At 37.7% G+C, this 16,652-nt stretch overlaps 1 protein-coding gene across 12 annotated transcripts in view; it reads right to left on the minus strand.

The window, feature by feature from the left end:
* The window catches only part of GPM6B (glycoprotein M6B), a 132,347-nt gene that overhangs the window by 29,090 nt on the left and 86,605 nt on the right, over positions 1–16,652 (minus strand). The window contains exon 1 of one of the 12 annotated variants that reach the window (XM_048861113.2): positions 6,924–7,416. The exons of 9 other annotated variants lie outside the window; for them this stretch is intronic. In XM_048861113.2, the coding sequence (XP_048717070.1) occupies positions 6,924–6,984 (61 nt within the window). In that variant the 5' untranslated portion in view covers positions 6,985–7,416. Of the gene's footprint in view, positions 1–6,923; positions 7,417–16,652 lie in introns of those variants that run through there. 2 more of the 12 variants (XM_048861165.2, XM_048861138.2) reach the window with 2 other exon arrangements.

Consider the following 16,652-nt stretch of genomic DNA (forward strand, 5'->3'; position numbering starts at 1 on the left):
AGAGTCCAGAAAAATATGCTGAGATTTAGTAACTGAAATATAACCTATTTGTACCAACAAAGAGGAGGAAAATCAACAGAATATGCTGTTAAAGTTATGAGCTAAAGACCATTAGTGATACAAGAATGTTTAAAACTCCTCTAGGTTCTTGAATGAACATAAATACAAATTAAAACATTCTAGTCTGTTGTAGTCTCTGATCACCAAAACTCCCTTACCCTACACCAACCCCCTTCTCTTTTCTGGCAAGCAGTCCCTTCTCTAAGAGATAGGGCAGAAAGGGAAACAGAATTGTGGGAAACCAAATATCTATTTTTAAAGTATCCTAAACCCAACAGAATTAGATAATTACCACCAGATGTAGAGAGAGAGAGAGAGAGACAAACACAAATCTGTCCAGTGACGCAAAGTTAACTTCTTAAAACAAACAGATGAGAAAAGCTGCTCTCACACTGGTGCAATTTTTGACCAGCTCTATTGATTTCAGCAGAGTTACTCCAGTTTTACAATGAACGTGTGAGGAGAATTTGACCCATTACTGTTCTCTCCCCCCCGGACCTTTCTCAATTGTTGGGAAATTTCAGTAGTGTCACATCATTTCCAGTCATATGTAATGGTCTGTAATTTGTTGGGAGAATACTTCAAAGCTTTACTGCTCCTGAGCATCATGGAAAGAGGCTATTGGCAAAACAACATCAAATTGCTTTTGGATCAACATTTTTTCACCTTGCCTGGTTATGAATTGCCAGGCTGCCAATTAGGGTGACCAGATGTCCTGATTTTATAGGGACAGTCCCGATTTTGGGGTCTTTTTCTTATACAGGTTCCTATTACCACCCACCCTATCCTGTTTTTCACATTTGCTGTCTGGTCACCCTACTGTCAATGCAAGATGGATCATTTCTTAAAATTTAGTATATTAAATAGCACTGAATATTTATTTCAAAAATATTTCAGTTCACTTTTAACGGAGAAAATTATAATTCAGTGGAAGTTGCACTGTTAGGATTACTTTAGGTTACTGTTTCGGAACAATGATTAGCTATAGCTGGATATCCTTTTTAGAATTTGTATGTAATTTCTGAACATTTATTTACATAGTTTATGTATCATGTCGCACAAATAATAGCTACAGGTGCTCTAATTTACAATTCACACAACTATATACATCTATGGTTGTTACTGGGGTCAAACTCTACATTTCTTTGTTGTTTATACATCAGTGAAAGAACCATCTGTGGTCTTCTAATAAAAAATGCGTGAGAGAGATGGGGTGGATGTGGGTGGGGGAGGGTTAAAATGGGCCATGTAGTCTTGATTTGGACTAATTAATCACAGAAAATGTAATCTGATCGTTATTTCCTAAAGGAGATTATGAAGAGTCTCCTCAAGGGAAGTGGTGAAAACTCCATTCAACAATTAGCCAGTGACTATAATATTGGGAGCAAGACTAGCCAGGTAAGGGGAAGGATTAAGGATTACTGTAGATGACATAGTTGGTCCTTTTCCACGTTTACTCTGATTCCATGACAATGCTCTATATGGTGCCATATCGTGCCTATTGTGCATGTACAGTGCAATCTGGAAATCTTTCTGGTTTTACCATATTCTGTATCACATATGTCTAAGTCTTCCTTATCATGATCATTTGGGCAAACTACTGGGGATACACTCTTTTTAAGATATTCACTTTTTAGTCAGAAACCAAATCCTACTAATTAAAACCTGAATCACTAGGTTTGACACATTATTATCCCTATCATATATAAACACCAAGATTTTCTAGGCTAGACTCCAAAATGTTTCACTTCTAGATTTATAGTTAGGCACTTCTATTTAACTGGCATTGTTCAGGAGGAATGAGCACCAGCAAATCCCACTGAAGTCAAAGAGAACTAGAGCAGCTCAACACCTTTGAAATATGGATTTGGGAGCCTAACAATTGAGGCCTAGCTTTGAAAACTTTGGCTAATAAGTATAATTTGTACAAGAAGAAGATGGGTTATTGTGTTATTCAAACAACCTAAAAAGAAAAAGCATCTCTTCTTTGATGGGCTTCTGCACATTCCCACTTGTGGTGCCTTGATCCTACATGTGAGAATATGCAAAGGCTCATCTTGAAAAATTTAAATTTCAGGTGAGTAATCTTCAATTCTTCTTCGAGTGATCTTGGCATATTCTCATTTGTGGGATCAAGGTATCTGAGCCACAATCTTCATATCCATCAAGTCACTAAATGCCTAATGTTTATACAATCAAGGGCTTCCCTCAAAATGAAATTAACCTTTAACATTAAGAAGTCAATTATACTTATTGTATGCAGTAGTATAGCCGTGTCAGTCCCAGGATATTAGAAGACAAAGGTGGGTGAGGTGATATCTGTTATTGAACCAACTTCTATTGGTGAGAGAAACAAGATTTCAAGCTTACACCACTCTGTAACAATAGGAACTTGATTTGTGTTAACACACCATAAATATTGAACAAGAAAAGACCCTAACCATTCATCTCCATTTATTGGATAAACAGAAGTTGGTCGAATAAAAGATACTACCTCACCCACCCTATCTCTCTAATGATACTTAATTGTTTTGGTTTTAAACTACACACATTTTGCAAATTCACACTTTTTAAAAAGTTGGTATAAAAACGTTATAAAAATTGACATGTAATTGTATTGTTTTAGGCTAATATATAATCATGAATAACAAAACTCTTTGTTTGAAATCTCTCACAACAATTCTTAATTATGAACTCCATTTTCACTGATTAAGTGCTCCCTTCTAACCTACAATCAACATGAATTTCCAGCACAACTGCTCAGATTTTTCCATCTACTTTTATAATACAGCATATACAAGTGGAGCTTTTTATGCATTAGTCTAATACAATAAAACTATTTCTCAGGAGTTGCTTTTTACGAGACCTTCATGCCTAATTTATTATGGTTATTCACAGCAATTTTTTGGCACTTTTACAACTTAAGAGTAATATTTTTCACTGTTGCATGAAAAAAGCAAACTTCTTGTCTCTCTTAATATGTATCTGGATGTATTCTCCTCCACTGCTGATACAAAACGGCATTTCATTTTGCCCATTTATTCCAGCTCAGTGAATCTACCTACCTAGTCCTCACGTTTTGATTTAATTTAATGCCTACAAGATAAACTGTGTCATTTGTAATAATTTGTAAACCCTCATCTTTAAGTGCATTCAGTCTGTTCTGTAGCTCTGTAAATATCTGCTCAACATTTACATGAGCTCTGCTCATGGTGTTTCTCTCTGATAAGAGCTGTGGATATGTAGACTAAGCAATACTCTGTGAACAAGGGCGTTGTTCAGCTTCCAATTAAAAAATCAGGGCAGCTGTCATTCTTGTCTATCTTGAGAGAAATAGCTCTGTGAAGGATGTTGCAAATCCAACAGCTGGACTATGTATCATTGCCTGAAGGGGGAATACTTTTATTATTTAATATGAACCCTGAATTAATTTACTTGCAATTTTCGAATGTATTCGTAACGTAAGAAAGATGTAATTTGCACAGTCATTCCCAAATAACTAAATATTTTTAAACACTTTGGGGCAGATCCTCAGCTGGTGTAAATTGTTGTAGCTGCACTAAAGTCAATGGAACTATTGCTGTTTACACCAGCTAAGCATCTGCCGCATTATATTTACCATAGTTTGAGAAAACATGTGAATTGCACGTATTCCATAGCAAGTTGCATACATGTGTAGATACTGTAAGTAAACTACACCTTCACTTGTTGTCCTGCACTGTTATACAATGTTATTGTGCAACGTTTTCTACAGAGGCAAGGGTGGCTGAAGTATACTATATGCTATACTGTCATACATAAGTTAAAGTTAATAAATGTTTGTATTGCTATTGTTTTTGTAAATGCACTTTGAGATCCTTTGATTTAAAAATCCATAGAAATTTAGACCATCATTAATAGTGAAAATGGACATTTTTCCTACTGTGTTATATCCACTTCAAATTAAATGTTTGTTTTCTCCACAGTTTGTGTGTAGGCACATGACACTGTACATGAACTTGGAGATCTAAAGGGAGATGAATGGTTAGGATCTTTTCTTATTCAATATATATGGTGTGTTAACACAATCACAGTTCCTATTGTTAAAGAGCAATAAGAAATAAAAACAAACCCCAGCATGTCTGGCTTATTTTATTTAATTTAAGTTGGCAATTTATTTCTGAAAGTAAGGTTTTATTACAAAAAATTGTGATATTTTAAAAGAAAACACTGAAGGGTATTCACACGCTCAAAAGATCTCAGAATCTAATAGCTCCAGTTTTTGGCACTGGAGTAAATGGCAAGATATTCCAAAAGGCTCAGTTCCTATTTAGGCACCTACATGAAATTGCAGGATTTTCAAGAATGCCCAGCAACGTTCTCAGCACAGTTGCCAATTTTCACATGGTAAATAGGCACCCCGACTTTCACAATAAGCCAAAACTCAAGCTAATCCCATTTCAAAACCAGGCCAAAACAAGCCAATCCCTAAGAACCCCAACACTCTATGTGACTAGATCCCCCCGGTGTGCAGTCTGGGACTATGGTGGGCCTGTTGTGCACCCCTGACACTCTCTCCTCCCCCCCTTGCCCTTGCTTGCCCCTTGACCATGCTTGCCGGGAGCCGATCAAAAAAAAGAAGAAGAAAAAAAAAAGAAGCAACAAGCTACAAGCCAAACAAGCAACTCACAAGACAATTAAGCCAAAAACAAGCTCAATTTCTGTGTTTTTTCCCCACAGGTTTGGCATGTCTGGTTCTTGGTGTGAGTTACCCCAGGTGCTGGGCTCTCATGAAAATCCTGCCTCTTCATTTAGGTGCCTAAATAGCGGCCGAACCCTTCTGACAACCTGGCCCAAAAATCTCAAAACAAAACTCAGTGCCCTTCCTCACTGAGTACTTGTAGAAAGGAATAGGCAAATTAATCTGGAGGATTATTTTATTTCATTGTTTAAATTGAGAAGAGGCAACCAGTTCTATTCTTCATATTTTATTGCCATGCATAGTATACTGTTTGAATTTATGAAAGGCAATGTTGAACTGAATGAAGATACAACTTCACAGTGTCTGTAAGGCTGTATGTTACTTTCATAAATGATGAAGTAGGCAAGAATAAAAAAGTCATAAAAATACTAAATGCATTTAAATATCATGTTCAGTGTGTCAAACTAGATACAGGAAAGCCAGAAAATAGTGGTAAAATTAAGGTTCCAAGTCCCTTCTGCTTGCCCCTTTATGAAAACAAGAGAGTCTGTCATTCGTCATGCATATCAGCCTTAACTTTGATAACTTGTTTAAAATAATGAACATTCTCTACATGCTGTGTTTGGGGATTTAGGCAAGGATGAAAATTATCATCTAATCATTAATGGGTCTGCAAGGGACGTTATTTGTGATGTACAATATATGGAAAACTTTTTGAGAGTTGGTAAATATTATATATACTTAGACTATTTAAAATATATATTATTTACCTCGTGGAAAGGAAAACTTTAGACCTTTTAAAAATTATCTAAATGACTGAGATGGCTCTTTTAATCAAAGTATTTAGGATTTATATTTTGTACATTAATATGCATTCAAAATTGCCAGTGAAGTTTGTTGCTGCCCATGCATGTTAATGGCTTTCAAAGTTTAATCTCTTGGCATTGTAACTCTTTTTTGGAAAATCCCTAGGGGATTATGTTTTTCTATGGTCTAATCACTTGCCAAATTTCATTTTGTTGAAATTGATGCTGGTTTTGAATTAGACAGACTAGAAAAGAAAAACAAAACTTCAAATCAGGGAAACAAAATATTTTTCAAACTCTGGTATCAAAGGTTTTCACTATGTATATAATTAAATGCTTTTTTATATGAAAACCCCCTAAAATCTAGTGATATAAATTAGCTATTATAATATATCAACTGGTTCAACTGCTAAGAAATAATACACGCAACAGGTTCCTGAGGAGATCTCATTATCTAGGTATTGTCAGGAGTTCACAAGAAAAAACTTAAGATAATTTTTGTTAGAGATGTTTCACTCAGCAGAATTTATTGTACCTCTTTGTACAATAGCCCGCTATACTGAATGACATGAATTATATGGCAGTCTGATTCCAAAATGTAACAGTCCTTCAGTGGTGGAATTTATCCTGTGAAGTGCTGGACTTTAGATCAATCAATCACCTGGAGCACTCAGATTAAATTAAGTCTCTCTCCTACCACACTGCCATTTTCTTATCTCAGAATAATACATTTGGAACTCTTCTCCCCATCAAGGAGCAATTCTGGATGACACATACACACACACACGCTGGGACTTCAATGTTGCTTCACTCAGTGCACTATTCACCTTTTTCCTACCATAGGGAAACAAAAGTCTATGGAGTAAAATGTAGAAGATGAAAAGGAATTAGTCTGCTATCTGGCACCAATCTACTGCATCAAGGAAGCTAGGGATGTCATTCTAAACAGGCAGAAAGCTACATGTTCCTGTAACCTAGGTCTCCCACACTGCATTGCCCAACACTAAAGCACTGCTACATGACTAGTCTCAGTGAAAATTTCTGATTATGGCTCTCAGGACCCTACACACATTTTCTCTCTAAACTAATTTACCAAAACTAATCAAAGAAGGAGCAATAACAAGGCTTCTTTTGCAAAAACACACCATTTTAATGGGGTTGGAGAAGGTTCACAGCGAGAACATATACAGCGGGAAAGATTCCTGCTCTATTAATTTGCTGTCAAGGCTTACAGGGAAAAAAAAACCCTGAAAGCTAGAAAGATGCAATAATGATTGTTTAAGAGCTGTTCTAAAAAGAGTGACAAAAACGGTCTAACCTCTTTAAGTACCCTCAATGAAAAGATTTAAACAGGCTATTGTTAGACCTCTGGGTACCTTTTTTCTCTTGTCTTTGTTCTGTATTTTCCTCTGCTGCAGTTTCCATGGCTGGCTTCATACCATCCACCAAAAATGCTTTCTCCCCCCTCCTCCCAACAAAATCTTTTTCTCTTCTTTCTTTCTTACTCCCTTCTGTCTCTTATTTACAGCAGCAGTGATTGAGTGGCTCTGTTCTTCACTACAGTAGATTACAGTCCTTTCCAAAATGCAAAAAGTCTTGTCAGCTTCAATTTCGCTCTGCTTACTGGTCCATAAAGATTTGTGCCAGGAAACAGTCAGCCATACGTCATCAAGGACCCCAGTTACAAATAGCTATTCTGTGTCCGATTGTGTCCCAACTTCTATGTAGCTGGGATTGGAAGAATCGGCTAACCACCTTTTCTCCTTGCTTGCTCTCTCTTTCCCCTTCCCTCTCTTTCTCCAGAGGCTCCCAATGAATGTTGATCAATTCTCTCAGCAAAGAATGGAGTTGTGACATCAAGTGGGGATGCATGTGAGAATGAAAGAAGCCCCCCCCTCCTGTCGCATGACTCAGCTATGAAACTAGCTCCCCTATTGCTTCTCTAAGGAGAGTCATCACACAATCACAAGGCTCTCTTTCCCATGGGACCCTATTATTATGCTTCACATTTTGATTTATTCCATATGCCCTCTGCTCTTGCAGAGAACATAAACACAATGTGCACACCGCCTCCAGTTTATCTTCTGCTGACTTTAAGAAGCAAGTGAGGTTTGGCTCTCATACAGCACAAACCAAAGGACAACAAACAATTGTGTATGGATGTATCTGTGTCCACATAACATACACAGACAGCTTAAAGCAGAATTTAAAATCCTTTCCTTCTCTGGCTAGCAAAGATCACAATACAAATGTGAACACAAATGAACAGAAGTACAATATAATAGTTTTTAAAATAAAACTGGGTAAGCAAGCATACAGTCCATAATTTTCAAATGGGTGCCTAACATGAGGCCCTGATTCAGGGGAGCAACCCTTTTCAGGGAAGAAGTTAAGCATGTATTTAAGCGCCGTCCTGAAAAGGGATGCACCTGAGTGATTTTAAAGTGCTTCGCTGAATCTTAAGCAATTAAAGATGAGAATTAAAGTACATCCACAGAGATAATGGACGTCAGTGATTTAACCAATTTCAAAATTTTGGCCCTGGGGCTGATCCTGAAAGGCAATAAGGTATCAGCTGACTTTAGTGGTTTCTGAGGGGGCTCAACACCATACTCGATAAGTCCCATATCCTGCATGTTCCTTATATTTAATTGCAGCAAGATGGTGGGCAGAGAAAAGCACTCTGAAGAGTCTGCAGACATGCTGCAGTCTCCTTTGATTATAAGGAACACACCCACAATTGGTCAATTCAGTCCACAGTTTGAGAATACTCCTGGATTCCTCACTGACACTAAGCTCTCAATAGCAGCATCTGCAAATAATGCTTTCTACCATCTTCGGTTAATTAAGAGACTCTGTCCCTCCTGTGAACAATGACCTCAGTTCGCCACCACTTTATTACCTTCCAACTGGTCTACAATATGCTGGATACGATACCTAAAAGCTCACCTAAAACTCTAGAATAAGACCCATGGTTAACAGCTCTGCTGCTCTAGCACAAAGGTACTTTCTACCTTCAAAGTAAAATTCATCTGTATAGGAGACAGAGCTTTTTAGGAGGCTAACCCAAAGCTGTGTAACAAACAATTCTCCTCCTGGGGAAAGGATGACAAAAAGAACAACCCACTTTTGACACATGAAAGCACTCAGATGCTATGGTGATGAGGGTGGTGATATTATGCTCAGATACTATGGTGATAAGAACCTATACAGAACAGAATTAAATTTTGGTCTAGTGATCCTTGTAAACAAATAAAACTTTATTTGGGGGCATTTTTGCATCTGACATCAGCGAAAACAAAAATACAAGACAATGACGCTAAAAGAAAGACATCTCCAAGTTTCATTGAAGTGCCAGAAAGTAACAAGTCAAAATGGAAAGGCAGCTATTTGTTTCCACAAGTAAAATCACTGCAGCTTGCAATTTATCAATAGACTGATAGTGTTTCTGATAATTGCAGTGCCATATTTAGTTCAATTTTCTTAATGTATTTGGCTTATACTGTCCTATTTGGAAGACTGCTACTTCATTTCTTCCCCCGCAGAGCATGGAAATAAATCCAAATTGATGCAATTTTTATGGGTTTATGATGTGTGGCATACTTCCCAAGATACAATGATCATCTTTGGGTTTTGTTTTGTTTTTTAATGTTTTTGGCTGACCCACTTATCTCTATTGCCTTCAGATGTAAACCGCTATAGAACCTCCGGTCAATTTAAGTGAGACCTATTTGTTGAAAGTTGAATGTTTCCTGGTTCGTAAGTAGTTTTTCTTGAATGAGTTCAGGACTTTAGAACAGATGTGTTATTAACAAGTTATTAACTAGCAGGCAGTGGAGACCACCCCCTTTTCTTCCAAGGATCGCCCCTCCTATGTCCAAGTAGTGAAGAAATACATAACACTAGAAGAACATATTAACTACTCAAGAACTTGAACTAATGTCTTCAAGAGCCATCAATCTAACTATTTAAAGCTACCTAAACTAATTAAATTATTAATTCTAGCTACTGAATCATCCTCTAAAGATTTAAGTGATGCAGCAAAGCGTGAAGTTCTCTCCCACTCCCTCCTGTTTTCCAGCTTGCTGAAAGATGTGATGGGTTTTAAGTCACAGTTTATCATCTTACTTCAGTCATTTCCTAATTCTCCTCCACTTCTTTCCCTTTATTAGCAAGCACTGCAGATGGAACAAACACTGCTTTCTCCTCTGCTACCATCGGTACTATTACTGTACATACATGTTCAAGACCACTGTAACCAAAAGCCTAAGCCCAAGCCCCCAACTCTTCTCAAAATGAGGTAGGTCTTTTTCAGAATGCACTGTCCTCCAGGGAGATTATAAGGTTGTATGCAAACACTAGCTATCTCCACCACTGTGGTGAAGGGCACTGTTACCCGGACAGCCACAAAGAATTTTTAGAATGAAGAATCTACTCCTTCCCTCATCAGAAGAGTTTTAAAAAGCCTGACAAAAATGATCTCGAGAGACTGAAATCCAGATAACCACAGTCATAAGGACTGGGTTGATTGAGATAACCAATGCTGGGAGAGTCACATGATTATGCTCCAGGAGTTCAATAGAGTGACATTTTATTTGCAGCTCAAAATGAAATTAAAAATGAGTGGGGGGAGGGGGGGAGAAGAGGAGAGGGATGAATGGAGGATTCTGCTGCTGAAACACAGCCCTAAGCCTACAGCACGACACTAAGAGTTAAAGCGATAGAGTTAAGTACGTGAGAACACTGCAGAATAGGTCCCAGTGGATAACCAGTTAGTACAAAATATAACTCCCTATTTTTTGAACTAATTTATTTTAAAATATCTGTAATTATTTTTCTTGGTCAAAGTGAAGCATTGCAATTACACAAATTAAAAATATATTATATAAATATAAATAACTATACTTAAAGATATGTAGGTATATTAAAAACATAATTTTGTTAGCAGGTGCCTATTCTTTTTGAACACTGGCTGCCTCTATTCATGTCAGTAACAATCTAGTTCACATTCATAAAGGATAAGGAGATCTGTGATAAGTTATAGAAAATTCATTATAAGCTTTAAGTAGATGGACACACTCCGCCATTTCTACAAAGGCTTTAGAGAGCTACAACAAAGAGAATTTTCACACTTTTCCCAAAGAACGTTTGAAGCTGAAATACACTGTTTGGATTTTTGAAGGCTAAATCCTGAGACTCTGTATCACACAGGACTGCAATATATATTCAAAGTGGCTAGTTTTAAAGTAAGCAGATAATACAAGCATACATTCTTTTAAAAGAAAGAACAAATGTACATGCAATTTAACGTATGGTTTTATTTTGGGTTTCTCTTGATATATAAACCGATGTGAAGTTTCAACAACCTAAATTTCATCCAAACCCTGTGCATGTTTTTTGCCCCAAGTTATCTAAAGTTGGTGTAAACTCTCTGACATAGTGTTTATTTATAACTGATGACAATTTTCATAGGGTGCGATATGTTCAAAGCACAGTAGTTAGTTTTAGCTTCATAGCTATCACATACTGGTGAGATGCTTTAAAAATTTGCCTCCAATTCCTTTGACATGCTGAACTGTTTGAAAAACAAAATTCCAAGTGATATCATCGTCTCATATTTGCTAACTAGTGATATCAGTAATGAATGATTATGAGAAAAATAATAAAATTGTATTTTAATACTCTACATAACATGCAGAATACTTTAAAATGTGTGTGTATTATATCTATTATTATCTATTATATCTATATCGATAGATAGATGATAAAATGACTGAGTCTCCAATCCTGGACTTCTGTGGATAGAGCAGTATTGGGACCTTAGTTTGGACAATAAGTATCCTCGAGTAATAAGGGATTAGCTGGTGAATTTAGCTCATCACAATGAAAATTCTCAGCTATTTAAAAAAAAGTCAGAAGTAGGCAGATACCCAATGACTGTTGATAAACAAGACTGATCCTAGTAAGTTCTATTGATCATAAAATAATGAGAGAAATCAGTCCTTTAACATCTTGGTCCAAATCCTACTGCCCTTACTTATCCTACTTACTTATCGTTTCAATAAAATTCCCATTACACTTAAATGCCATAATTTTTTAAACCTAGGTGTCTACAGTTCACTCGTCTATCCATATTTAGTCTCTTACATGTAACAGACCTGACTTTCAAAGGCCACATTTTTGAGATGGCTAAATATATATTTAGGAGCCAAAAGGAGAGGAAAGCCAAAGACTTCATGAAGTCACTAAGGATTAGCTGTTGTTATTGATTTTATACTTGGATGCTAATGTGATAGGTAGTAGTATAAAATCCTAAGATTTAGACACCCAGGTTTGAAAATTTGGCCAATGGGACTACTTTCATGACGAAAGCCAGCAGGATTTGGCCACTACAGATAAGAGAACCATAACCAATTAGGTTTCAGAGGAACAGCCGTGTTAGTCTGTATTCGCAAAAAGAAAAGGAGTACTTGTGGCACCTTAGAGACTAACCAATTTATTTGAGCATGAGCTTTCGTGAGCTACAGCTCACTTCATCAGATGTTTACCGTGGAAACTGCAGCAGACTTTATATACACACAGAAATCATGAAACAATACCTCCTCCTTATAAGCTATTACCAGCAGGACAGTGGGGTGGGAGGAGGTATTGTTTCATGATTTCTGTGTGTATATAAAGTCTGCTGCAGTTTCCACGGTAAACATCTGATGAAGTGAGCTGTAGCTCACAAAAGCTCATGCTCAAATAAATTGGTTAGTCTCTAAGGTGCCACAAGTACTCCTTTTCTTATAACCAATTAGTAGTATGGATTCAGAAAGTTTGGGTACCACCTAACCTAACTGCTTTCTTAATAGTATTAAAAATCTGTGGACAAAGTAAAGCAGTAGATTTAATATATTTGTATTTTACTATGGTTAAGCCTTTGGTACAATGTCTCACAAAACCCTATTCTCAAAATGGAGTCAAAATGGCTTGAATATAAACTCTACCAGTTATCGTGACCCTTTGTTTGTAGCCCTTCAGACTGTTTCCTCATACCAAAGTAACAAGTTGAGGAGAGGTGTGGTACTGGGGAAGGGGGGGGGCACGCCCTGCAATGGTCTGCATTAGGGACAGTCTTATTTAATAATATTCATTTAGAAAAAGGAGTAAACAGCACATTAATGAAATTCACAGATTAAACTGAACTGGAAGGCATTAAGAACATTAGCTAGGATAGTAGAATAATCCAAAGACTTTCAGAGGTGAAAATTGTGGATAGAAACTCTAAAAAAGGTTCATCTTGAAATAAAAACCTAAACTCTGTGGAAAAATACAGTAATTCAAACTACAAATATCAACTGGAGGGAGAAATGTGGGGAACAGTAGTACTGGAAAAAGGTGACAAAGCTGTAAAAAAAAAAAAAGCCAATAAAATGTTGGGGTGCATACATCAACACAGAAGCTATAGCCCTTCGATAGATAGCTCTGGCTTGGCCACTCCTAAAATCTGTTCTGTTCTGGGCATCTGCTTACCAGAAATATGTTGACAAATTGGAGGGAGCTCATGCAACAGCTACAAAAATTATTGTAGTGAATAGATAATAAGGAAAGATTATCAAGAGCTAAAAATATACAGCTTGGCTAAGTGAATGGGGACAGGAAAACAACCTCCCAATAGCAAGAAGGAAGGAAAATTATTTAGCATAATAGAAGAGGATGTAACTGTTGAAATTTAGAAAGGAAAAACTTGGCTGAATATCAGGCATATTTCCTGACATGGAACAGTCTGCCAAAGCAAGCAGTGGAATCCCCATCACAGGGGACTTTTAAAACTGGGGTGGACTAATCTGTAGGTAACAGTTTTGTAGGTAACAGTGAGTGATTCCCTGGCAGTAAAATGTATTTGATTGCTCTAGTAGGTCTCTAAATTCTATGACATATTTAACAAATATAGCCCTATACCCCACAACTTTCCTTCCCTTGAAAACAAACACACACTAAGAGCTAGTGAAAAACAAAGCAGTTATATTTCCACACCTATACATTCACGAGAGCTAACGCAGAACCTCATGGAATGACAACTGACCTGTGAAATAGATCCTGCCAAGCTTAGCACACAACCTCCCTACCAGAAATACGTTTTATTTAACCACTGACAATTTACAGTGCTGTCCTTTTACATCTTCGTAGACTTCTCCTCCAGCTATACTCAATGAACATTCAATGGCCATGTTTGTAGTCCTAGAAGTGGAAGACACGGCTGCTTTTGAAGGTTTTCAAGTCTCATATTTAAACATAGGTTCAACTGCCTAGTTATCCAATTAATACTATCTGCTGGCTACATAACTATAAAATCTTTGCAAATCAAGCAAACATACTATAGGCACTGCTTAACACACATTACATATACTTCCTCCTTTCCCTTTAGGGGATAAAGATTTGGGCACATTTATCAGTATCCCTAGAGCACCTACAGCAGTTTCCAATTCTCAGCTGAATGAAGGTATCCAAGCTATGTGACCAAATGCCATACTTCAGTCTATTTTTTTTCACCAAAATGCACTCCCACTTCATATTCAGCTCCATCATCTGGAGTCAATACCCCAGGATGGGAGTTGATTCAACCTTTGAGTTCAAATACACTGTAGATTTTAACATCTTATTTGCACAATACTTACCTTGCCATATCCCCTGTAGATTCTCATCTGTTCACAACTTAAGTGCATATTTCAACACTATATTTTTTTCCAGTGCCTCACTAAGATGCATTTCTAGCATTCTTCTCTGGGGTTTAACTCATATTTCAAATCACTTCTTGGGGTCTTCACTTAGCCAACCCCATCCCACTTCACTCATTCTTGTTTTAAATACTGCAAGATTCAGTTCTTTGCATCCCTCTCCTGGGATATCTCCCTGCTAGCTTTGACATTACATCTATGCAGATGCACTCCTGACTCACTTGCGGATCCCTCTATTTCTCTGCTTTGATTATGAAACATCCAGCAGTAGGATGCTGCAGCATAGCTTGGAGCTGATACAAGACTAAAGTCCTTTGTCTTCACTCTCATCTTAGACTTTAACTTTGCGCCTAAAGCTAAATAAATTGGAATCATCCTTGACTGTGAACTCTGTCCTCTAACATCTTTCATGTCTAAATCTGTCTGGCCACCTCAGAAAATTGTCATCTGTACTTAATTCTGGATCTGCTGAAGCATCTCCTTAGGTGTTTATACCACATTCACTTTCACATGTTATGTTGTTTACTGTATGACACCATAAATTATAGATGAGGGGGCAGGGACAGAGAAAAGACCTATTTATATCAAAATTGTTCCACAACCAGTAATAGAGTTTGTCTCTCTCTCAAACCTCCAGATACCCACAGCTGCTCTGTATTTGAAGTTTGCAAATACCCAAGAGGGAAAGGAATCTTTCCTTACTTGATCTATGAGGGTGAGAGAAATGGGATGAAATCTGTGCCAAGGAAAATTGTGTTATAGTATAAAATTATAGATTGAATACCATGGGCAAGACTCCACAGTCTGCTAGCAGGAAGTGGCAAAAGCCCATCACCGGTCATGTAAAAGAATACTAGACAAAACAGTTGAGATCTATTAAAAAGAGTGCTTCCAGATTTGGCAGGGAATGACCAAACAGAATCTTACCTATTAGAAATGAAAAAGCTTGTTCTCTCCCATCCTGTCTCACCTTTTACCCACCCTTCTATTCTCAAAACTCTCCACTGACTTGCCTCACCTCCCTTTTCTGCACTCCCATTTACCTATAGTCTCCTGTCACTTTTTCCAGGCCTCCAGTATTGATTTATCTATTCCCCGCCTGTGACTCTCTACAGCCTGGGAGGTAGGGGCATTGCACTTTATGCCTTGCTGCTTCATCCATCTGGCGCTTTCTCAGTCTGAACCAGTGCCACTCTCTCCAAATCTCACCTCAAAAAACATCATTCTTTGCTTTACCATTGCAATGAAACCCAGGACTGTTTGAGGGATGCCTCCATCTTTTGGAGTTGAATAGGATTATTTCCATTATCCAACACTTCAAATTAGGTTGTACGGGGTGGCCAGAGGCAGACGATACTTTTGTGGCATCCTGGGCCAGAGTAAGTGGGGCCCCTCGCCACCCCTTCCACCTGCAGTTCCCCCACGGCGCTCCTGCCGGGGAAATGGGGTTGGGACGTAGGGGCTTGCCCAACTTCCCAACAGGAGTGCTGGGCGGGCAGAGCAGGGTCGTGGTGTAGAGGCACCCATTTTTCCAGAGCCTCCAATTGGCCTGGGCCCCTAGGCATGGGCTCCGTTGGCCCAGTGGCTAATCCACCACTGCGTGGACCAGAAAGAAAAAGAATTTGGCTTGATTTCCAAGAGTTACTGGCCTCAAATTTGTAAAAGCTTTCTTATTTTTCAGTATTTGAGATACTTTGTAAACAAGAGGTCATCTAAAAATAAAATTTTATTTTTTATATATCAAATATATAGAGAAAAAGAAAAACTTCATCCAACTTTACATCCCAATGGTATGTTTTTAAACCCAGTTAATTCTCAATTTTTTTACACATTGCTTTGAAAATGTGAAGTGCAGTCCAAAAGCATTGAATGTTATGTAGGGTTTTTGGGAACAAATCACAAGAACAAAATGTGATTTTTACTATATGCCACTAGAACCCAGAGAAAAAGATACTGCTTGAATCTCATGCTGCAATCAAACGGAATTTTAAAGAAACACACATGGCTTTTTTCTTCAGACTGTAGAATTACATCAGTGACACCAGAACTGAAAAGAAAGGAAAAATCTGTAATTTATAGAGCCATTAGAAAATGAGGCATTATTAAGTGAGTTGTCCACCCGTGGCCATATAGGAATCCTGTAGTAGAGCCAAAAATACTTCCCAAGTTTGCTGACATCCAGTTCAGTGTTTTAACCGCCCTGCCATCTTTCTGAAAGAGATGTGTAGTTTTACATACTTTTCCTGAGTTTGACGATGCCACCAAAACAAGAGAGCCACAAGTTTGTTGCAAGAAGCCATTCCTGAACAAGTGCACATCAACACCTCACCTAAAACATCGGGGGTGAAATCCTAGCCCCACTGAAGTCAATGGCAAAACTACTAT

The sequence above is a fragment of the Caretta caretta genome, chromosome 1 (genome assembly GCF_965140235.1).
Source record: "Caretta caretta isolate rCarCar2 chromosome 1, rCarCar1.hap1, whole genome shotgun sequence".
Lineage (NCBI taxonomy): Eukaryota > Metazoa > Chordata > Testudines > Cheloniidae > Caretta > Caretta caretta.